The 25,046-nt window shown below is 44.0% G+C and overlaps 1 protein-coding gene across 3 annotated transcripts in view; it reads left to right on the forward strand.

Annotated features, from left to right (window-relative positions):
• ATP6V1C2 (ATPase H+ transporting V1 subunit C2) overlaps positions 1 to 25,046 on the forward strand; it is an 84,830-nt gene that overhangs the window by 42,046 nt on the left and 17,738 nt on the right. For all 3 annotated transcript variants that reach the window (XR_007519551.1, XM_049902879.1, XM_049902880.1), the window contains exons 4-5: positions 7,521 to 7,606; positions 17,936 to 18,030. Coding sequence is in view for 2 of the 3 variants with exons in the window: in XM_049902879.1 (XP_049758836.1) it covers positions 7,521 to 7,606; positions 17,936 to 18,030 (181 nt within the window). In the remaining variant the exon portion in view is untranslated. The remainder of the gene's footprint in view (positions 1 to 7,520; positions 7,607 to 17,935; positions 18,031 to 25,046) is intronic.

Raw genomic sequence — 25,046 nt, forward strand, 5'->3', positions numbered from 1 at the left:
CATGGTTTAAGACAAGATTAGGTCATTCCAATTCATTTACATATGTTTAAAGTCACCTATATATTTTGAAAGGTTTCACTTTTAAGATTGACATAGTATAGAACATAAAGATTTTAGTGTACTCTTCAAATAGACCAATTTATATGAAAATTTCTCCAAATAGCTAACAAAAATCTAAATCCTAAGACAGACACAAGACATAGTTTTTCTAGATGAGAAGAGAACTGAGGTTTTAAGACAGCCTTACAAAACCAACAATTGTCAGCCATAACCTCCAACCTGATACAAGACAGAAGCTCAGACACAATGCTTTAGACCAGAAGTGAGCTCTCAGGACAAAACGAGACAGAAAAACCACATAAACTCAATGAAACAACACCACACAAAACTAGAATATGGGGATCCTAGTTTCTTAAAGTGTATACAACAATTTCTGGTAAGATTGACTCAATTCCACAGAAAAAACAGGTTCTAGATAAAACTTATTAACTTGGCAGATCCTCAGATGGGGGGTATTAGAGCTTTTGACAAAGCCTGAGCATCAAACCTAAGTTCTCCAAAGAGAAAAAGACAACACAAATGAAAGCTCATTTTCCCAAAGTGGTCGCTGAAATTTCATATTACTTGTAGTTTGTAGTATACTCAGTTTATAGTGTTTTTAAATAGGAACCCCAAACCAGTGTCTTGGTAAACCAACCCCAGTGCTGTTGAGTCGATTCAGACTCACAGAATAGAACTGCCATGTAGAGTTCCCAAGGAGCGCCTGGTGGATTTGAACTGCCAACCCCGGTAAAAAAAAAAAAAAAATCCAGGGTCATTTACCGAAGATGTTAAGCTCTAAGGTTCAAGCTTTTGGTTTCCTTCTTTTTGAACTTAATTCCTTCTGACGGCTGGAGAACTAGTCTCTTATTTTAGACCTTAAATATACTAGTTCCTCCAATTGAAGGTAAAGTAGCTACTGATGATTTTAATTTTAAAATCATGATTCTTTATTGAGAAACTGTATCATAAAAACAGGTATGGAGCTGTCATTTCTCCCTTCAAATTACATAACACAACTGTCACCTCCCCCTGAGAATTTGGCACAACAGGTCAGGAGCTGCCACCACCCCCCCACCCCCCCCACCCCCCCGCAAACTAGGCAAAACAGAAAATTATTTTCCAGGTTTTTTCTGAGCCATGAAAAGAAACCTAATGAGGAACGCCGCAGGTTTTGGACAGTGTTTCGCTTAGACCAATGTGTACCTTCGTTGTGCGAGAGCTTGCTTGTGGGTAGCAGGCAGCCTAATGCTCTAGCCTGTCTTGGGACCACCTTATTGTGTCACGGGAGATTAATGCTTGTGATGAGTGCCAGTGATTGTCGTAATGGTTTTATTGGTCGATCCATGCCTGAATTTTTGTGGCTTACAGTGGCTCAGAGCTCTTTGAAAATAGAATTACCTTTTTAATGTTTCAAATACCCAAATCCAGACCTAAACTGCAATTCACCAAGAGTTACTAGATATCGTCCTTAACCAAACGATCAAGCAAAAATCTAAGATTCTCTTTAATCAAACAACTGGTTTTTCAAACAAATAGGCCAAACAAAACTTAAGAAAACATGAGAAAGAGAACAAAAAAGAATAAGCAAAGGCTCATTTTCCAAGAGCACTCTCACCCTGTTGGTGTCCAAGTGACATGGAGTGGGAACACGTGGGTCCAGAAGATAGGACCTCTTTAGCTGGCCTCTGCTCCACAGTCCAGGTCTTCTTGAGTTTGACTGGATTCATAGCTTCAGAAATCCTGCTGATGACACCATTAACTGTTGTAGGGGAAAAAAATCACCAAGTTTAGTAAAGCAAGAGAAAGTTTTATTTGTCACATATTCAAAAAAAGGCAAAAATGGGAAGTGAACAAGCATGCTGCTAGAGCCATGTCTACCTGAGTCCAAGGAAATATTGCAGAATAAGCAAGAATAGGAAAATGGACAACCATGTTGCCACAGCCATGCCTGTCCAAGTCCAGCGAATATTACAGAATAGACAAGAATTGGAAAATGGACAAGCATGCTGTCACAGCCATGTCTGTCTGAGTCCAAGAAACATTACAGAATGACCAGTATATATTAACATTACAAAATGGGCAAAACCACTGAAAGCTTCACCTTTTCACAGATTGGCTAGAAACTGTGATCCTTCTTAACAATCATTGGTACAGGTTTCAGTAAGGACAGTCAAGAGGGTTTTCATTGGTCAAACAAATTTTCTATTCACTAAATGCTAATAGAAAAAGATAAGAATGGAGAGTCTTTTGTGTTCTGGTTGATTGGCTTATGTGAAAGGTTCCCTAAAAGATATCTTCTAGGATTATCCGAGCTATTGTCTTTGTACCTCAGGGCTCAGTTGATATGTCCTTGTGAGCCCAGCTTCAGTAGGCTCACATTCTCTGTCCTTCAAGGACAGGGAATGATGACTCCAATATTATTTCCCAAATCACCACTCACAGGCTTTTAAGACCCCAGATGCTACTCACCAAAGTAGAATGTAAAACTTTTCTTCATAGACTATGTTATGCCAATTGAGCTAGATGTTCCGTGAGACCATGGTCCCACAGCCCTCAGCCCAGTAATTTGGTCCCTCAGAGAGTTTGGATGTGTCTGTGGAGCTTCCGGAAACCCTGGTGGTGTAGTGGTTAAGTGCTACGGCTTCTTACCAAAGGGTCGGCAGTTCGAATCCACCAGGCGCTCCTCGGAAACTCTGTGGGGCAGTTCTGCTCTGTCCTATAGGGTCACTATGAGTCGGAATTGACTCGATGGCACTTGCGTTTTTTTTTGTATGGAGCTTCCATGACCTTACCTTGTATAAGTTGTGATGGCTTTGCCAGTACTGTGTACTGTCTTATCCTTCTTAAAAGTTCAAAGTCTTAATTTTTTTATCTTCAAAATGGGGATGTTTCCTAGCTCAAAACATTGTCTGAAGAATTGAACCCCCAACACACCTAACAGCCCATTCAAATCAATAAGAAAAAGATGAACAAGAGAGTAAAAAACAAAACAAACAAAAACAACAACCAGGCAAAGGATAAAAACCAAAAAACCAAACCCGTTGCCATCAAGTCAATTCCGATTCATAGCGACACTATAGGACTGAGTAGAACTGCCCCATAAGGCAAAGGATAGGAACATGAATTTATGGAAGTAGAGAATAGGTATTTGTAGAGCCAGTAGAGATACGAAAAGATATCCAGCTTCACTGGTGATCAAAGAAATCCAAATTCAAACAAGAATGAGATATAATTTTTCAGTTGTCAGATTGGAAGAGATTAAAAGATTCGTAACACCTAATGTTGATGAAGATTTAGGGTAACAAGCACTCATACATTGTTGATGAAAGTGTAAATTGGCTCAGTATATTTGAAGAGTAGTTTGGCCTTAATTATTAAAATTGAAGATGTTTGTACCCTTTATTACAGTAGTTACTTTTTTAGCAATTCATCCTACATGTATACCTGTACCAGTGGGCAAAATATATTTATAACTATACTCATCTTGACATTTTTAGTATCAAAGTAGACACAACCTAAAGGTCCAATAGTAGCGAATTAGTTATGATGCAATGATTAAAAGGAACGAGGAAGTTCTATTCTTAGGTGAAAAGATTTCACAATAGGGTGTAAGGTGAAAAGGGAAAATTTAAAATAGCCTATAGACTCTTAGGTTCCTTCCAATGAGAAAAAATTGGGAGATTCAACTGTACCACAATGTGTTGTTGTTGACTCTAGTTAATGATCACGTTTAGGTCGGAGCTTGGTATTTTCCACCTTCGGTTGGATCATCTTTTTTGGGAATAGTCATATATATGGATATCTTCCAGTCAGTTGGCCAGGTAGCTGTCTTCCAAATTTCTTGGCATAGACGAGTGAGCACTTCCAGTGCTGCATCCATTTGTTGAAACATCTCAACTGATATTCCGTCAATTCCTGGGGCCTTTTTTTTTTTTTTTTTGCCAGTGCCTTCAGTGAGCTTGGACCTCTTCCTTCAGTACCATCAACTCCTAATCATATGCTACCTCCTGAAATGGTTGACATCTACCAATTATTTTTGGTATAGTGACTCTGTGTTTTCCTTCCATCTTCTTTTGATGCTTCCTGCGTCGTTTAGTATTTTCCTCATAGAATCCTTCAGTATTGAAACTTGAGGCCTGAATTTTTTCTTCAATTCTTTCAGCTTGAGAAATGCTGAGTGTGTTCCTCCCTTTTGGTTTTTTATCTCCAGGTCTTTGTACATGTCATTATAATACTTTACTTTGTCTTCTCTAGCTGCCCCTTGGAAGCAGCAGTCAAGAAATCAAAAGATGCATTGCATTAGGCAAATCTGCTGCAAAAGACCTCTTTAAAGTGTTAAAAAGCCAAGATATCACCTTGAAGACTAAGGTGCACCTGACCCAGACCATGGTGTTTTCAGTCACCTCATATGCGTGCAAAAGCTGGACAATGAATAAGGAAGACCGAAGAAGAATTGATGCCTTTGAATTGTGGTGTTGGTGAAGAATATTGAGTAAAACATGTATTGCCAAAAAAACGAACAAATCTGACTTGGAAGAAGTAAACCAGAATGTTACTTAGAAGCAGGTTGGTGAGATTATGTCTCGCATACTTTGGACATGTTATCAGGAGGGATCCATCCCTGGAGAAGAATGTCATGCTTGGTAAAGTAGGGCCAGCGAAAAAGAGGAAGACCCCCAACAAGATGGATTGACAGAGCGGCTGCAACAGTGGGCTCAACCATAACAACAATTGTGAGAATGGCACAGGACCGGGCGGTATTTCATTCCATTGCACATAGTGTCGCTATGAGTCGGTAACGACTTGACGACACCTAACAACAACAGATCGGAGCTATTTTTTGTGACGCAGAACAAACGTTTTTTCCAGCACCTAAATTCTCTTAGGCCATGTTATTCTGAGGTGTTCAGTGGTGGTGTACATGCCTTAGGGCCAGTATGCAGCCACACTAATTATAGTTGAAGACCTCATAGAGGCTAGAGTCGGGGGCAGCAAAGAGTCGTTGACAAAATGCTGAGGAGTTCTGTTTTTAAATCTATTAAGGAGGAAGCTCATGTGTTATATTAGGTATTATAGGGGTGCCAGGATTTATTTATTCATTCAGCAAACACTTCCTGAGCAGCTCTTCTGGATAAAAGGGCTAGAGTTACCACTGCCCACACATAAGCAAATAATTATGAAAAGTTATAATGAAGGATATAGTAATATGAGACAACAGCCTGGACACTTCACTATAATAATGATAACAGTAGAACCATTGATAGCTTTAGACTGGAAGCTCCATGAGAGCAGGGACTTTTTTTTGTTGTTAGCATCTAGAACAGTGTTTGGCACATAGTAGTTGCTTAATATATGAAATTTGCTAAATGAATGAATGAATAAACTAATGAATGTATCTAATCAGGGTCTCAGCAGAGAACAGAAGACTCCAATTAGGTAATTTGAGGAGAGTCTGTTTATAAAGAGTCACAATGTTTGTGTATGGGGTGTAGGGGAATCACAAGGGGTAGGGCAGACATACAGGGCTGGTGGTGCAGGAGTTGTCACACTGCCTAGGCTGGAAGGAATGAGAAGAGGGAGAGGTTACTGGAACCAGGAGGGAACCAGACTTCCCCCTGTTCCTCCTGTCTCCTGCTAAACCCACCCAAAGCCAGAGGGCCAGAAGCTGCCCAGTGCAGTCCATACAGGCCTGCCTCCCAGGGTTGAGAGCCCATCTGGAGCCGCCAGCTGAAGATGTCTTCCTCACACTTCCAGGGACCTGGTACTTTACTCCCACTATACTTTTTATACTAACCTCTACAAATCACCCTATGCACTAAATAAGCTTATTATCCCCATTTTGCAGCTGAGGAAACTGAGATTGAGGTGAGTTATGTGAATTGTCCAAGGTTATAACTAGTAAGAGGCAGAACCAGTATTCTGAGGAAGTACCGACATTTGTGAAAATTTAAACCCAAGACAGTCCATAGTGACTGTAAAGACAGCAGTGTGGTCTGGTGGCCAAGAGCCTAGGCTTTGGAGTTCACAAACTGGACAGTTGAGGTTTGAATTACTTCTCTGAGCCTCAGTTTCCCCATCTGTAAAATGAAGTAATACCTACCTTTCAGGAATTTTTGTGAGGAACAAATGAGACAATAATTATAGAATGTTTGGCACTTGGAGGACTCTTCTAAGTGGTAGCTGCTACCAAAAGATGCTGTCAACTCAAACCATGGAAATGTTAAATGCGTTTTGGAAATGTGCCAAAATGCTAAGTATGTATTTCCTCCTGAATGGGGGAATACAGTTGTTCATTTTTTTGTTAACTACTTTATACTTGTATTTTTCAGTTCTTGACCATGAGCACCTATTACTTTGACAGTCGGGAAAACAAGTTGGTCCCCTCCCTTCTCCCTGTCTCCTTGCTTTTATCCTCTCAAGTGTTCTCTCCTGCCTGTACCAGGCCATAGTCCCCGGTGCTCCATACTCTGAGTGGCCAGCATAGCCAGTGCTAGGTGCCGGCAACATGGAAGACCATGTACTACGCTGGAATTAAGTGACCCAAGTCCACCCTTCCTGTAAACACTACCTCCGTCCTCAGGGGGCCTGGGAGAAGAACGTGGAGAGATGGCCTGAAGCAAAGATTTGGGTCATCTTTTATACTTTCATACTTTGTCCCTAGGTTGGTATGTTTTCCAGTTGGAATTCTAATTGATTACTGTCCTAGAACAGGTAATTCTTTGCTACCACATGTTCGGTGCCTGTTTAGTTATGTTAATAGTATTAATAGTAACCCTGCAAAATGAATATGATCCTCATTTTATGGGTAGGAAACCTGATGCTGAAAGAGATGAAGTCCATTTAGTTGAGTTCATACATTTGGTCATTGGCAGAGCCATGCAAGATTTGAAACCTTCTGCCACAAATCCCATACTTTACTTCCCTTTTCCAGGCTCCTGAAGCCTCCAGTGTGTTTGGGGGGATCTTTTTATTTCCTGAGTATAATAGCAATACTGGATTATAATAGAAAACATGTAAAATTGGAAGAGTATTTTTATGTTGTTGGCATAGTTTTGTATCTTGTTTTTTTCCAGATTCCATTATAATACATGTCTTGTTCCATGGTATTAGAAGTTCTTTGTAAACTTCATCTTTAGTAGCTGCTTTATAATCCCTCAGCTGGGCATACTCTCATTTACTTAGACAGTTCCCTATTGTTGGACCTTCTGGTTGTGTCCAGTTTTTACTGTTAACAACAGTGTTGTGAAGATACGTCTTTTTATTTAGAAAGGCTTTTCTGTTTGTACGAGTTCCTTAAAATAGTTTCCCAGAAGTGGAATTACTGGTTCAAAGGCTGTTAACATTTTAAGTTCCTTCAGACGTATTGCCACGATATTCCCCCAAAGTGTTGTAGGGGTTCATTTGTCTGTCAGCAGCATATGAGAGGATCTTAGGGCATTTTTCTACTCTAACCAGCTGTTTCTTTTCTTTTATCAAAGCCTCATAAAGAAAATGGCTCAGAGCGTGGTAGAAGTCATGGAAGATGCAAAGGGAAAGGTTCAGGAGAACCTCCTGGCCAACGGAGGTAGGTCAACAAAGTCTCCTTTTTGTGAGTGCTTGTTCAGCTCGTTTTAGACCATCTGTAGCCATAGCTGTGGCCTCGTAGCAATCACTGGAACACTGCAGACGTTCATGAGGCTTTAAATTGACAAGTCCCACAGAGGCCACACACCCTGTTTGTAGCTCAAGATCACCAAGTTGTTGCGAAATAGTCCTCCTGTGTTGTTTCTAAGACATCTGACTTTTTAATGGCGCTCTGGTGGCACAGTGGTTAAGAGCTTGGCTGCTAACCAAAGGTTCACATCCACCAGGCGCTCCTTGGAAGCCCCATGGGACAGTTCTCCTCTGTCCTATAGGGTCGCTATGAGTTAGATTCAACTCCATGGTGATTTTTTTTTTTTTTTTGCTGAACTCCCCAATGAAATTTGACATGAAAGTGGGTTCAGTGGAATCTAAGCCAGGCTCTTGCTGTTTGGCCCACCCATCTCTATCAGACTCCCCTTTTTTCCATGTGGAAAATTCCATCCCCCATACAGTAGAAGAAATGCTGGGATGGATTTATTCCTTTCTCCAAATGAAAGTGGAAAAAATGTGTTCATATGCAGAGGAATACTTCCAACGAGTCTTAATTTGTTGTCCAGTACATAGAAGACCGAGGGCTAGATGGAAAATGCATTTTGTAGCCACATTCACACTGGAATTTCCACTTACTCGATGTTGATAACTGTTTTGACTCCAATGGTGTTTTGACTCATTCTTTGTGTATATATACAATATGAATAAACTTGAAAACTGTGCACAACAAAAACTTTGTTGAGACTTGGAGATTTCAGAATTAGGTGTTAGGGATAATTAAACTTGCGTGACTGTATGCGTGCATATGTATCGAAAATGGAAGTACCTATTACATATTTAACATTTATACCATTAGGTCCATAGATACTTGTATTTTTTCTGTCTGGAAAACATTAAAAGGCTTTTTCATTTGCTTGTTGAAACTGACAAATGGGACTATTTGCCCTCCCAAATCTGAATGTTACTTTGTCTATCAGTGTGATTTAATGACCCCACTTTATTATATTGCAGGTTTGAAGGAAAAAATGAAATGCTTAAAGAGTAGGTCATATGTTGTGTGCCCCATGTTTGCGCTCAGCATGGTGCCCGCTTGCTCCTGGGAAGGGGGATCTTGGTTTGGTTTTAGGGGTACAGTGACCAGGTTACGATGGATTTCTCAAGTGAGAACCTCGTAGCTGGGTCACAATATCTGTATGACTCCATCTTCCCTCCCCCGTATTTCTTGTGTCTCCCTGCCTCTTCCCCGAGTGGCTCCGTGTGCCATCTGGGAACTGGGAAGCCTTGTCTCTGCAGAGTTCAGGCTGAGCATTGGCTTCCTTTGGCTTGCAGTGTGCCTCTCGTCTTCACAACTGTCCACCACGTCTCCCCACCTGCTCTTTGGGGCTGATGGTTTTATGGACACAGGCAGCTTAAATGCCAGGGCTTGGCTTTTGTGTGGTGTTTCTGAGCTTCACTCATACTGGGAGACTTCTTTTGTGCCTTCTGGGGGAATGTCTGTGCTCAAACAGGCCGTTCCTTGCTTAAGCTTTTGAAAAGATACTTGCTCTGTGTTTTCTCCAACCTGCTCAAGCTGGTGGAAGGAAAGACAGGAAATCATTTGAGAGTGAATACAAATGTTTTTTTTTTTTTTTTTTTATTGTGCTTTAAGTGAAAGTTTACAAATCAAGTCAGTCTCTCACACAAAACCTTATATATACCTTGCCGTATACTCCTAGTTGCTCTCCCCTTAATGAGACAGCACACTCCTTCTGTCCACTTTGTGTTTCCGTGTCCATTCAGCCAGCTTCTGTCCCCCTCCGTCTTCACATCTCCCCTCCAGATAGGAGCTGCGCAGATAGTCTCATGTGTCTGCTTGATCCAAGAAGCTCACTCCTCACCAGTATCATTTTCTATCTTATAGTCCAGTCCAATCCCTGTCTTAAGAGTGGGCTTTGGAAATGGTTCCTGTCTTGGACAAACAGAAGGTCTGGGGACCATGAATACAAGTCTTTACAGATTTGAAGTTATCAAAATGCCTTCTCAAATTCGATCTGTGCATCATGCTGAGATTTTTTGCTGATGCTGATATAAAATTATTTTTGTTAAATTATCGGCTGATCTTATTTCCCAGCAGGTGACTCTTAGGGCCCCAGCGTGAAGATCTGGCTTAAGGTAGAGAGCTACTTTTCTTCATAAAAACCTGGTCTTCAGGGCATGAGGAGCCAAGCTTACATTTAATTGTGATCAAAATGCTTACCAGTATCAATTGCTGTCGAGTCACCCCCAACTTATGACAACCCCATGTGTGTCAAAGTAGAACTGTGCTCCGTAGTATTTTTAATGGCTGATTTTTTGGAAGAAGATCACCAGGCCTTTCTTCTGAGGCACCTCTGGGTGAACTTGAACCTCCAACCTTCGGTTAGCAGTCGAGCACATTAACCATGTGCACCACACTGGAACTCCGATCAGAATGCTTACATGCTACTAAAAATTATTATTGCTTACGAAGGGGACAGAAGCTGGCTAACTGGACATGGGAATACAGGGTGGAGAGAAGGAGTGTGCTGTGTCTCATTAGGGGGAGAGCGACAAGGAATACATAGCAAGGTGTATGTAAATTTTTGTATCAGAGACTGATTCGATTTGTGAACTTTCACTTAAAGCACATTGAAAATAAAAAAGAATAAAAACCCTTAACGGACACAGAGCTTCTGTTAAGGGTGATGAAAAAAATTTGCAAATGGAGAGTGGTTTATGGAGAACATAATTAATGTCACTGAATTGTACGTGTAAAAAATGTTGAAATGGTAAATGGTTTGTTATGTATATATTTTTTTTACCACAATAAAAAAGAAAGAACAAAAAAGAATCATTGTTGCTTAAAATTACATGCTAGTCCTGCAGAGTGTCCTTCCTCTCTCCAGATGGTACTGACTCTAAGAGATGGCTGCCTTTCTTCTCTGGAGGAGGAAGTTCAGCTTTCTTTGGTCATGTGTTTCGTTACCTCTAATCCTCCTGTGAACTGGGCTCCCATGACGTCCAAGACTAGTTTTTCCACAGCATGTTCTGTAAACCAACCCTGCACAGTGGTCATGGGCACTAAGTTTTTGATTTTGGGAAGATATTTGCTCTGGGTTTTCCCCAGCTTGCTCAGACTGGTGGAATTAAAGTCAGTAAATCATGCTGGCCTATGCACGGTGTTCCCTGTGCACTCATAGTGCAAGTTCGTGTAAGTAAAGGCTCTGAAAAGTACTGCAGTAAAGAGACTTTTTAGAAACTTTGTTTTACTCAGGCTTTCCCAGTGTTATTTGAATGGGGGAATTCTTTTATTTTATAGAGGTGGGGTTTTTGTCAGATCTCCACCGCAGGACACGCAGGAATTTAAGGCCAGGAGACGAGGTTTTGGAGCCCATCAGGCCTGTGTGCTTATCCTGGTCTGTTGGCTAAATGCACTTTGTGACCTTGACAAGTCACTTCTCTTGGGCTAGATTTTCTCATCTGTGAGTGGAGTTAATAACGATTCCTTTATAGGTGCTTAGCTTTGCTGGGAACCTTTTGTTTTTGTTTGCTCTTCAGCCTTTAGCTGAGCTTTGAGCATGGAAGAACACAGATATATTTGATTACAGCCAAAGCTAAGCAAGCATGCAGTTCTTGGCCTGGGCGTTAGCATGTACACAAAAGACATAAACACCTCAAGGCCCGCCCAGGCATCTAGATACTCTTGCTTCAGCCAGTCCGGTTGCAGGTCATCTGCCTGCCAGGAGGCCTTGTTTGGTTCTCAGACGAGTCCACTGTTGCTCAAGAGGCCTTGCCGTGGGTGCAGCACTGTCTGCAGTGTGCTTCGATTTAGTACAAGCCTGTCTGCATCGTGGCCTGACTTGACACTGTGCCCTCCGAGGATTTCAGGCCGGGGGATCAGAGGAGAGGCTGGTTCTGTCCTGTGCAAGCAGAGAAAGGTGTCAGGAGGGCTGTAGGGGCTGCAGGTTTCTAAGGCAGAGGATGGTCTTCAACCATGTGCTTGCCAAAGGCAACGTGCATGGACAGGGAAGGCTGCCCTTGGATGCATCAGTAGGGACAAAGGTCAGGCCCTGGAGGTGGAGGTGATGCTGAAGACATGGAAGAAGAGGAATCAGAGGAGGCTGTCACAGCAACGGGCCCAGAGGTTTTGTTTGGTGTCTAGGAGAGGTCTGCACCATGTTCTTATCTAACATCCTTCATTCATTTATTCATCGAACACTTCCGAGCATCGGCAAGTACCTGGGTCCATGCTGGATGCTGAGGACTCAGAGATGATTGAGATACAGTCTTTGCAAGACCTTAAAGAGCTCACCGCCTAGTGGGGAAACAGACTCACAGTGTGATATATACTGTGATGGAAATATAGACAGAGTGCTTGGGAGTCCAGGGGGAATCGTCCCAAAGAGATGAGCTAAATCTTAAAGGAATTACAGGACTTCTTCAAGTGGAAAGGGTGAGTCCATTCTCTTGGTCTGAATGCCATGAATGCTTGGTCTGATTTGTCTTTTCTAATAACACAGTTATTAGGAAGATTAATGTCTGAGCACATTTATGGAGCACTTGCTGTGTGCCAGTCACTTTGATTGGCTTTGGGGATACAGACAGTTGAGTCATAGACCTTGCCCTCACATAGCCTGAAAAGAGAAGTAACGGTGATGGCACAGCGTGGTTAATTTAATGGTGGAGGCCAGTGTCCGTGAGCTCAGGCCAGCCAAGGGGAGGAGCGGACAGGGTGGGCTTTTTGAAGGAGTTAGGCCATGTCTTGAGTGTTGAAAGACAAAAGCAGCAGTACGAGAGAGAGACTGAGGTGCTGAGAGTGACTTAGCTTGGTGGGGCACTGGAGTTGACCGAGATGAGGTGGAATGTATCCTAAAATACGCATCTTCCTAACATCTGGTTCCTGACATCTCCTGGAAGCTTGTTTCCTGGCCTACGATGGCGGTGACGATTCCTCCCTTTCAGCATCTGAGCAGAACAGGAGGTAACGTTTGCCCACTCCTGGCACACGGTCTGGTTCAGTCAGTGGGTCTATTACATTCCTGCCATAGGATAAAGCCCAAGCTCCTCTGCAGGCAGTCCATGGCCCTTCACGACCCTTTCTTGTCTGTTCAGCCACCACCACGCTCCCTGCTGTCCTCCAGCCATAGTAGGTCGCTTCCCTCCCAGGCCTGAATCCTTTCTGCAGAATCATTTCCCCGTCATAGCTTGGCTTTCAAGGGCACCCTTCTCAACAGGCAGATACGTTAATCCTAATGCAAATGCTGTAAGTGTATGAAACCAATTTTCCCAAGGACTCTCCTAAGTCCGGGTAACCTAGAAGGTATCTGAATATGGTTCTGGTGAAGGATAAGACCAACGAGCAAGCTTCCTTTTTCCTCCTACGGGATAGCTGTGCCCTAGTTGTGGGTATACCAGGGAAAGGAAATGTGGTTCCTACTACGTGCTAGGCAGGGTGGTAGGTGCTTTATATGCATCGTCTCCTTTTGTAACGAGGGTTACGTAATTTATTCTTTGCCACAGTTTGCTCATCTGTAAAATGGGGATAATAATAGTACTTAATAGGGATGAGTGTAGCCCTAGTGGCACAGTGGTTAAGAGCTACAGTGAGGTACGGCTGCTAGCCAAAAAGGTCCACAGTTCGAATCCACCAGCCACTCCCTGGAAGCTTTATGAGGCAGTTCTACCCTGTCCTACAGGGTTGCTATGAGTCGGAATCAACTCGATGGCCATGGGTTTTATATGTTGATAACTCTGCCACTAGGTCAGATCCCTTTTCTGAACCCCATTTTGTTTCCAAAAGCTTGTTGGGGACTTGTTTACCCACCTGAAGCTTAACGTTGTCCCAGATTGAACTCAATTCTTCTCCCTGCTGCCCCGATCCCATGCTGCCACCTTCTGTGGCTGCTTGGCTGAGTGACTGTCCCCTTCCTCCACCCAGTCACTCATCCTAGAAGTCTGGGTGTCACCCCACCCTCCTTCATGGTCCTCCATCCTGCCGACTCTGGCCTCCTCTCTCTCCACCCATGGCTTTGGGCCCTCTGAGCTTAATCATCTTCTCCTGAACCTGAACAGAAGCCCCCCAGCTGGCTTCTGTCCTCAAAGCCATCCTTAACACCAGCCCACAGAGAAGTGTCCCCGACATGCTCCACCTTGGGCTGGCTGCTCCGCCTCTTGGAGACTTGGCTTTCAGACCTCTTTGGTGACACTTTTCAGGCCCACTTTCAGAGTTGGAGGTGATCTGTGTCCAATTCCTGCACCCACCAGGGCTCAGTAAGTGGAGTCTATTAGCATTATGACTACAGGGTAAAGCCCACACTTCTCTGAGTCCTATGGGATGCTTTGTGACCCTGCCCTTGGCTTTCGTTTTCCACCTCTGTTCATACTTCCTGTTACCTCCAGCTTTGCCCAGTGATTCAGTGCCCAGGACACGTGTTCACCATCCTCCTTGCCTGACGCCTGGCACCCTGCTTCCACCAGTTCACATGCAAACTCCTATGCACCTTCAAGCCTCTGCACAGATACTGTGTCCCCAGTGGAGCCTTTTTTGCCCTCCTGGAATTTAGTTAGGTGTTAACTCCCATCCTCCCACAGCAGCCTGACATTCTTCTGTTATACAGCTCACTGCAGTGTGTTCTTCACCTGATTGTCTCCCAATAAACAGGGAGCTCCTTGAAATCAAGGGTGTGGTGTGTCTGGTCTGATCGCTGTACCCCAGCGGGGTAGAGAGCAGATGTTCAGTAAAGGTGGTTGAAAGTCGAATGAGCAATGAGTCCCTTCATACGCAGAAGAGTAGACTGGGACGGACAGGTGTGCATATAACCTGGGCTGAGAAAGCCAATGTAGAAGGCCCATCTTGCTAGGGTTGGAGGAATTCCAGGGATCGTGATGGCACTGAAACATATGCTGAGTTTCCTGCCTTATCACCAGTTAACTAGTTGCCATCGAGTCAATTTTGACTCATGGCAACCCTGTGTGTGTCAGGGTAGAACCGTGCTCCATAGGGTTTTCTTCTTTTATCTTGCTGTGTTTTAGGTGAAAGTTTACAGCACAAATTAGTTTTCCAGTCAAAAATTTATGCACAAATTGTTTTGTGACTTTGGTTGCAACCTCCGCAATGTGTTGGCACTCTCCCCCTTTCCCTTTCCACCCTGGGTTCTCTTTGTCCGTTAGTTCTTCTAGTTTCCCTGTCCCCACCTGCCTTCTCTTCGTTGCTTTTGGGCAGGTGTTGCCAATTTGGTCATGTCCATATAGTTTTCAATGGCTGATTTTTTGGAAGTAGATCGCCACCACAAGAGGTGACTTATTAAAAAAAGGTAGCATACCAGGGCACCATGAGCGGCTGACCTACCATTTACATTCTTTGGCTATTCATAGAATTAATCTAAAGAGAGCAGGCCCCCCTCCAGGTGTGCATTCTCCCCTCTCCCCTTTCTCAGGTAAGAAAACTGAGGTTCAGAGAGGTGCTGTTACTAATATGCCCAAGGTCCAGGAACTCTGCAGCAGCCCAAGTGGCATTTAGTCTCATATGTATCTGACCCCCAACTCCAGGGCTCTGTCCCCCACCCCACAGCTGGTTAGATCTAGCCAGAAACACCCAGAGGCAACTTTTTGTTGCGGTTGTTTGTTTTTTTTTTGTATGAATATAAGGGTTTATTTTTCTTTCTTTTTTTTTTAAAAAAAAAAATCTGTTTGATTTATTTTTTATTGTTGAGAATATACACAGCAGAAATACACCAATTCAAGTTTCCACCTGTACAGTTCAGTGACTTTGATTACGTTCGTGGTGTTGTGCGACCATTCTCACCCTCCTTTTCCGAGTTGTTCCTCCCCCATTAACATTAACCACTGCCCCCTAAGGCTTCTATCTAGTCTTTCCAGTTACTGTTGTCAGTTTGATGCCATATAGATAGATCTTGAGCATACTGCTCCAGGCAGAGATTCTATACTAGTTAAGCTAAACTATCCTTTGGTGTTGAGATGACTTCAGGGGATATTTTTGGTTTAAGACTTAAAGATTATTTTGGGACAGTAGTTTCAGAGGTCATTTCAGCCTCCAGAAAGACTGGATTCCATGAGAATTTGAAATTTTGTTCCACATTTTCTCCCTTTTGATCAGGATTCTCCTACTGAATCTTTGATCAAAAGGTTCGATAAAGGTAGCTGGGCACCATCCAGTTTTTCTGATCTCATAGCAAAGGAGATAATAGTTCATGGAGGCAATTAGCCACACATCCATTTCCTCTTCCTATTCCTGGCCCTCCTTCCTCTGTCATTCCAGGCAGATAGAGACCAATTCTTGTGCCTTGGAGGGCTGCTTGCAAGTTTTTAAGACTGCAGGCACTATGCAACAAACTAGGACGTAGAACAGAAGCACTAAACACGTTATTAGGCCAATGAACTGGGATGTCCCATGAAACCATGACCCTAAAACTCCAAAACAAGGAACCAAACCCGTTGAGGTGTTTGGCTGTACAGAAGCAGCCTCAGCAGCTACTTTTCTTTTTTTGTCATTGTTGTAAATATATCTATCATACAGTTTTTGCCAGTTCAACTTTTTACAGCTGTACAACTTATTGACAGCAATTACATTGACTGACTGTGTAACCCTACCCTTAATCAATGCAATTTTTCCATCACCATAAACGGAAATTCAGCACTCCATAAGCAGTAACCTTTTCCACCTCCCTCCCTCCCTCCCAACTCTGGCAACCACTAATAAACTTTGGTCTTTATACATGTGCTTGTTCCTGCTTTTTTGTATAAGTGAAGTGTTCTGTTTTGTTTTTGAGAAAGTAAAGGAAAAAAGGAATTAATTGTGAAAACACCGATATTTATTCTATTAACTTAAAAGATTTTTTTCAGTACGTATGCAGCTTTGTTGCATTTCATTTTTAAATTTTATTTTATTATTGTTTTTGTTGAGAATATACACTGCAGACTATACACCAATTCAACAGTTTCTACATGTACAATTCAGTGACATTGATTACATTCTTCGAGTTGTGCAACCATTCTCACCTTTTTTTTCCAAATTGTTCCTACCCTGTGAGTTTCCTATCTAACTTCTGAGTTAACTTATAGACATTTATACAAAGAACATACACAAAAATGCACATCCAAACCAGATGGTAAAAATCGTGTTCACACACTCCATTTCTTTGGCCAGTATTTAAAATGCCTTCTCTAAAATAGACAGTGTTATTTTGAGATTGCCTTCTGTCTAGAGCTTGGGCTCAGGAAGCTTGTCCAGAGCCAGGTGGCTCCCATGATGTGCCTGGGAAGTCCACGAAGGGCTGTAGAGTTCATCTGGGCTTAACTGTGTTTACATACTAACCTGTAGTGCATAATTTCAGGTGAAATTGTATACTACAGATTAGTAAGTAAACACTAGTAAGCCTGTGTATACCTTGCTTATTGGGTAATCCGTCCCTGAGCACAACCTATTTGTACCACCTAGAGACCTTTTGGAAACGAGCTACGGGTGCTAACCAAAAGGTCGGCAGTTTGAATCCACCAGGCACTCCTTGGAAACCCTATGGAGCAGTTCTACTCTGTCCTGTAAGGTTGCTATGAGTATAGGGTCACTATGAGTCGAAATTGACTCGATGGCAATGGGTTTGGCTTTTAGGGGCCTTTTTCTCTTATTGTCATCATCGATGTTGTTAGCTGTCATCAAGTCGGCCCCCGACTCATGGTGACCCCGTGTGTTACAGAATAGAACTATTCCATAGGGTTTTCTTGGCTGTAATCTTTACGGAAGCAGTTTGCCAAGCATTTCTTCCCGTGGAGCTGCTGTGTGGGTTTGAACCACCAGCCTGTAGGTTAGCAGCCATTGGCACTCTGCTTGTGCCTTCCAGGCTCTCATTTCACTAGGGTGGTACATTTGTTACAGCTGATAAATCAATATTGATATATTTGTTATTAATGGAAATCCACATTAGCGTTCACTGTTTTGTGCAGTCCTATGGGTTTTGACAAATGCATAAATGACTATTTGTCTTTACAGCATCACACAATAATTTCCTTGCTCTGAAAATATCCTGTGACGATAATATTTTTCAGAGCATTTTTAGGGTGCCGCTGACAGTTTTGCCTGACAATCAGATGGTTTGCGCAGAACTCTCAGCTCCATTGGGGAATGTTTGCTTTCTCAGAGCTCTAGAGTCTGTCCACCAGTTTTTCTTTGTTTCCTTGGTGAAAACTGTGACTTTTGGCTTGCAATTGGTCTAACAAGCCTTAAAGAGTCCTGATTATTTGTTGAAATGTGTTTTTGTTCTTTTAGTTGACTTAACATCCTTTGTGACCCACTTTGAATGGGACATGGCCAAATACCCTGCAAAGCAGCCGCTGGTGACCGTGGTGGACACACTAGCAAAGGTAAGAGAAGGACCGTCTCTTTGTGGGTCCAGTAAACCTCTGTGGCCTGGGGCAGCTGCCCATCTGCCTTAGTTTCCTAGTGCTGCTGTGTGAGAAATACCACAGTAGGTGGCTTTGGTGAACAAAAATTTATTTTCTCACAATTTAGGAGGCTAGAAGTCTGAATTCAGGGCACCACTATAGGGGAAAGCTCTCTCTGTTTGCTCTACTGGGGAGGGAGGGCCGGGAGGACTTTGTCCAGCTTTTCCATTAGTATCTAGTCAAAAATGGTTGGCTTAAATTGGTTTCAACCTACCTGGAGCAAAGGCGAATGAAGAACACGAAGGACACAAAGTAATTATGAGCCCAAGAGACAGAAAGGGCCACATAAATCAGATACTACGTGAACCTGAGACCAGAAAAACTAGATGGTGCCTGAACACAACTGATGACTGCCCTGATGGAACAAAACAGAGAACCCCTAAAGGAGCGGGAGAGCAGTGGGATGCAGACCTCAAATTCTCATAAAAAGACCAGACTTAATGGCCTGACTAAGACTAGAAGGACCCCAGAGGCCGTGGTCCCCAGACCTTCTGTTAGCCCAAGACAGGAACCATTCCCAAAGCCAACCCTTCAGACAGGGATTGGACTGGACTATAAGATAGAAGATGATACTAGTGAGGAGTGGGCTTCTTGGATCAAGTAGACACGTGAAACTATGTGGGCATCTCCTGTCTGGAGGGTAGATGAGAAGACAGAAGGGGACAGAAGCTGGCTGAATGGACACAGGAATACAGGGTGGAGAGGAGTGTGCTGTCTCATTAGGGAGAGAGCAACTAGGAGTACATAGCAAGGTGTATATAAATTTTTGTATGAGAGACTGACTTGATTTGTAAACTTTCACTTAAAGCACAATAGAAATAAAAAAAAAACTAATTGGCTTAAGACACACCCTACATGGATGGCCTCATTAACATAACAAAGAAAACTCTATTCCCAAATGGGATTACATGGTCAGGTATAGGAGTTAGGATTTACAACCCATATTTTAGGCGGGACACAATTCAATCCATAACACCATCTTAGATGGATCTACATGGCTTTTGGATTCTGATAGAGCAAGAGGCTTGGGGTCCGTCCCACCTCCCAACTCTGCTCCAGCCAGACCTACAGGTGATTTCTGAGGTGTGACCCCCTTCCATGCCCAGGGGAAGGTCAAAGACCTTAGTTGGGAACCTCCCCTGCAGTCTTGGGGTTACGGTGCAGCCCTGGAAACAGTACAGCCAAACAGAACCTGCCCTCCCATATACCCCTCCTTTCCCTGCGTCGTCTGGAGGGGTGGGTGCTGGCTCTGCACCACAGGTGTTCTGAATCCTAGAGCCAAGTCACTAAACTCTGCTCTGCCTCTCTTTTTTTTAAAACTGTTCTGAGGAGGGAGCTCAGCCCCACCCCTCACCTACACACTGGAACACCGACTCTCCCCATCAGGCGATTATTTACATGACAAAAACTGTTTTCCTTTAGTGTTGAGTTTGGCAGGGAGCCTCTTTGGGCACTTTTTAACCCTTTGGTGACCCAATTATTTTCTACTTTGAATTTTTTGTTGACACCAAGTGTTTTCATTAATGGAAGCATGCTGAATCATTATGTCTGAATTTTTGGTAGATTGTATTTTTTTTTTTTCTTGCCCTCTCCCACAAGCCTACCCAAGTGCTTAGAGGTACACATGAAGTACCATAATTATTCCCCAGAGTGCCCAACAGGGTCTTTTGGTACATAAGTGTAACAAATAAAAATTTTCAGAATTTCTATTTTTCCTACAAAAAATTCAGACACCTCATACAGTACCCTATAAAAACAGTTATTTGCAGTACACGCCAGTTCCTTTGGTCAATGGTATAGCAGCATCCCAATAAACCCTGTGGGGCAGTTCTACTCTGTGCTATAGGGTCACTATGAGTTGAAATCGACTCAATGGCTTTACCGGAGAGAACAGCCTCGGTTTTTGTCTTCAGTGTATGAAGAATTCAAACACTCAGACAAATAGTGCCAAGTGAGGAGAGGTTTATTAGCTAGCAGAGGGTTAGTAGCAAAAGTACACTTGACTAGGGAGTGTCAAGTGGGCTACTCAGATATAGAGTCTGAGAGCCCTGATAGTCGTTTTCCTAGGGTTTTATACTCTCTTTCTCTTATCTCTCTCTGTTAATGTTTGACAGCCAAGTCAGGGACCCTATCAACTTAAGGACCTTATCAAGTTAGGGACCCCTATAGGGGCCATTTCCTGGGCTTAACGTTTAACTACGTAGGGACCATCTTATTGAGGAATGTCACCACCCCCCCGTCTCTTCTTCTTCCCTAGTGCAAGCTCTCTCCCTCCCCCTTACAATGGCAGTGGGTTTGGTTGGTTTTATATGTACCACTGGGCATGAAGGGTTAAAAGTGTGGCAGTTGCAGACCCCTAACTCCTAGGAGACATTTATGCTCCTGCTCATCACCCAGGGCACCCAGTCCCTCATTTGAGCTACTTGTGACAATAGTGAAGTCATTAAGTGGTGCAGCGACAATTGTATTGTGTTGATAAGGAACAACAACTTAAAGCTTTTTCTTCCTGAAATAAAAAACTGTGCACAATCTTTTGAGGACCATTGTGGATGTCTAGCAACCAGATTGACTTCTGATTATCTTCACTGAGGGTGGGCTCTGAAGAAGGTTCTGAGATTCAAGTTGACCAGTTATTTCTGCCTTTCCCCCTTCTCCCTCCCTCCACAGTCTCCCCAGCCCTTCTAAAAGTCAGGTCTCTGCTGGCCTGGGTGGTTGGGCAGGACTGGCTCCTGGGCCAGGAACAAAGCCTTTCTGTTCTCATTGTGCCTGGGTGGGTCATCGGGAAGGAGATGGGCCTCCAGGACCCACCCTTGTGCAGCTCTGTTTGTGTCCTGAGAACCAGGTGATGCCCCAGCCTACCTCTCCGGGAACTGGGGTGGAGCTGGGAGATTTGGGGAACCTGGGTGGGGCTCCTCAGGGCACAGCTTACATCACAGAGGTCTGGGCTCCTCTGAGACAATCAGGCAGTGATTCTGGAAGGCCCTTCAAGGAAGGGCTGCCCAGGTCTGGCTTTTCCAGAGGATGTTGTGAACCTCTACCATTTAACCAGACCTAGCCCAGTCAAGGGCAGTCAGTGTGGCTCACTGAGTCTACTCAGGAAATCACCGCCTGGCATGGCTGTTCCAGGGATGCCTGACCCTAGGGATGAGAATGTCCTGGAATATAGTTGGGGTGCTGGCTGAGCACGGGGAGCAGAGAAGTTGTAATGGCAAGAACTCGGCAGGGATTAAGAGACCTGCGTTCTCTCCAGTCCAGTGCCCAAAGAGTGACAGCCAGGAAGGTGGGAAGGGGGAAGGAGAGGCACCAGCCCAGATGGCCTGGAACCCTGCTGGGTTCGTGATTCTTGCATCAAGCCTCTGGGGTGGGTATCACTTTCCTCCACTTCCAGATGAGGAAGTAGGCTCAGAGGTTGTGACGTGTCCCAAGACACCCAGCTTTTAAAGCATTGTAACTGGGATTGGCACGCAGCTGTTAAAGAAGTGTAACTAGGATTGGCACGAAGCTATTAAAGTATTGTAACTAGGACTGGCATGTTACCAGGTGGAAACCCCAGGTTTTGCTCAGCGTGACTCATATTGGCCAATAAACAAGAGACTGAGGTGGGAGAACTTAAAGGTGCCTTTTATTTCATTGTGCAAGGAAGGAAGCAGTCGGGGCTGCTGCCTCCAAGACTGCTTCACGCAGGCGAGGAAAATAGGTACTTTTAAGGGAGTATTACAAGTAGGGAGCTCATATAAGTTATGTCAGCAACACTCAATCATACTATACAGGGGCCAGGATTTTCAAGGGGTAGGCAAAGCAAAACTGCAGTTTCTGATGCAGATTGCCAAGCAATGGTACTGAAAGTGATGAGGCTGGTGGAGCAAAGGAACTACGATTCTGATGCAGATTGCTTAGCCTGCCAAGCAATGGAACTGGAAATGGCTAGACAGGCCGAGCAGCTGCAGTGGAATTTTCACAGCCTGAGGACCCTCTGTATTAGGCAAGCAGCTATTAAAGAAAGTATTGTAACTAGGATTGGCACGCAGCTATTAAAGTATTGTAACTAGGATTGTAGTGCAGGTCTCTGGGGACCGATGCTGGGAACCTGCGTTTTTGAGGCCCGCTGGTGGTCAGAGGCTCCAGCGGGATTGGCTCCCTGACTCCTTCCTGCACTAGGAACATGCTTATGATACCCCCAGCCCTGGCCTCAGGCCTGTTCTCTGAGTGGGAGATCTAAATCTCTTAACTAGAGAGAAAGAAACCCAGAACCCCCTCCGTCCACTGGCAGGGTCCCGTGGAGGCCAAGTCACTGTGCGTGGGGCTCTGAGCAGCTCTTGTGGGTATCTGAGCAGGTCTCTCACACCTGGGAGGAGTACGTGTTTGTACCAAGTTTACAGTGTGCAAAGTACACTTGGGGTTTAGGTCCTGGGATTCCCAAATCAACCCAGAGTGGTGGCTGGGCAGGGATAATCCGGTTTGCAGAGGAGGAAGTGGAGGCCCAAGGCCCCACATGCTGTGGCAGAGCTGGGCTGAGCTGGGAACCTAGCCCCACCTGCTTCCACTGGTGTGAAGTGGTGTTTGTGTTGATGGGAGGGCCTTTGTCCGTAGTTCTCTGACTCACCCAGAGGCCTCCACCCCAGCCCTGCATATTACTTGGCATACGGTGCCCAGCACAGGCTAGTGTCAGTCATCACCAACCAGGTTCAGCTGCAGGTTCAGAAAAGCCCAAATCTCACAGGTTTAACACAACAAGGGTTTATTTCTCAATCACACTTATGCCTGAGAATGGTCAGTGGAGCTGCACCATGTTGACCTACTGGGAAGGCGGGGCACTGGCTGATGGTGTGTCCACCACCTGACACATCCCGGTGTGCTGTGGGAGGGGAATTACTCAGAAGCTGTCAAAGGCTCTGCCTGGCACCCATCACTTCAAGTGTGGAGAAGTGCAAGCTGGCCCTGTGCCTGGAAGGAGCACAGCTGGAAGCATTTGGTGACTAGCTCTGATGACTGCTGTGCTCAGCACCTGTTGAAAAACCCGTTGCCATCCAGTCGATTCCGACTCATAGCAACCCTATAGAACAGAGTAGAACTGCCCCATAGAGTTTCCAAGGAGTGCCTGATGGATTTGAACTGCTGACTTTTTGGTTAGCAGCCATAGCCCTTAACCACCATGCCACCAGGATTTCCAGTGCTCAGCACAGATCGGGTGAATTTGTTGGCAGGACACAGTCTAGGCCTCAGTCCTCCTTGCATACACACCCAAGCTTGGTGCACCCATTTCCCCAATGAGGAAAGTCTGCCTCTTGGCAGAGGTCAGGTTTGATAAGCAAATGTCTTTTAAGCACTACCTGTGTGCTGCCCCTATAGGACAGAATACAACTGCCCCATAAGGTTTCCAAGGAGTGGCTGGTGGATTCAAACTGCCAATGTTTTGGTTAGCGGCCGAGTTCTTAACCACTGTTCCAACAGGGCTCCAGATGTTCTGCCCTCTGCTGGAAATCGCAGAGACGAGTAGACACCGTGTCTGCCCTTGGGGAGCTCAGTGTAGTGAGAGAAAGGACTCACATTTGGAATTATTTCTGTGTCTACTGTACTAAGTCTCACAGTCGGTAGTACTGAGCTTGGAGAGGTTAAGGATCTTACACCAGTTCACACAGCCAATAAGAATTAGAAGTGGCATTCAAGTTGGGCCCAACTGGTTCCTTTTACTGCTTTACTGGTTTCCAAACACCCGACTGCAGCTTTTCATTGCTGTGGGGGAATCAGAAAAGTAAGGACAATGCGGTGATTTGGAGGTTTTTGTTTTTGTTTTTTTCCTTTTTTTAAGAGTATAAATCTTATTTTAAAAATCAAGATCTGTGGATTATACCCCTGGAAATTTCCTGGATATGATGTTATACTATAGTTTTGTAAGATGTTACCAGTGGGAAATCTGGATGAAGGGTACACGGGATCTCTGTGTACTATTTTTACAGGTTCTGTGAATCTCTAATCGTTTCAAAGCAAAATTTTTTTTAAAAATTATAAATCTTAGTTGAAAGGGAAGCCTATCAAAATGTAAAGATAAAAATGTTAAAGGCCCTTGTGACCATCACCCTTACTCACTTCCTTTACTCTCCCTAAAGGCAATCGATGTTTTAAAAGTTTGAAGTGGATCCATATAATGATATGTATAGATATATATAGATATTTCATATTTATGGATATATGGAGTCCTGGTGGTACAGTGGTCAAGAGCTCAGCTGCTAACCAAAAGGTCAGCAGTTCAAATCCACCAGCCACTCCCTGGAAACCCTATGGGGCAGTTCTACTCTGTCCTAGAGGGTCCCTGTGAGTCAGAATCAACTTGATGGCAATGGGTTTAGTTTTTCTGGTATATAAATGTATATTTAAACTCAAAATTGTTCATATCCTACAGATTATTCATTTTTTTCATAAAATGATTCATATAATTGGCTCCCACATACTCCTGAGAATCATCCAATGTAAGTCTACCTCATTCATTTAGTGGCTGCAGAGTATTCCATAACAGGGGATACCCTACTTCATGCAACTAATTCCTTATTAATGGGTTCTGCTGTTAAAGTTTGAGTCCCTGGAGGGTGGGGCTGGTGGTTTTTCTTTAAGTTACAACATACTCAACGTGGTGGTGTCATTGACCTCACCCACTCATTTGCTGCAGTCTTCAGCTGTTGTGTATTGAGGGTGCCCCATGAGTTGGACCCTGTTAAACATTTTTCTTTGCCTCTTGCTAACCCTGTTGTGCCCCCTTGTAGGGAGGGCATTCTCACCACGTTTGGCAGATAGGGCATCTGAGGCCAATCTTACTTCCCCTCTTTGCACCACACGCCCTGCCCCTGCCTGCTCATAGGAGAGAGATATAGGACTTGCTCTCTAAACCCTGGAATTTAGAACAAGGGGATCACCTTGAAACACCAAAAGGGCAACCTGGC

This window comes from Elephas maximus, chromosome 12, assembly GCF_024166365.1.
Source record: "Elephas maximus indicus isolate mEleMax1 chromosome 12, mEleMax1 primary haplotype, whole genome shotgun sequence".
NCBI lineage: Eukaryota > Metazoa > Chordata > Mammalia > Proboscidea > Elephantidae > Elephas > Elephas maximus.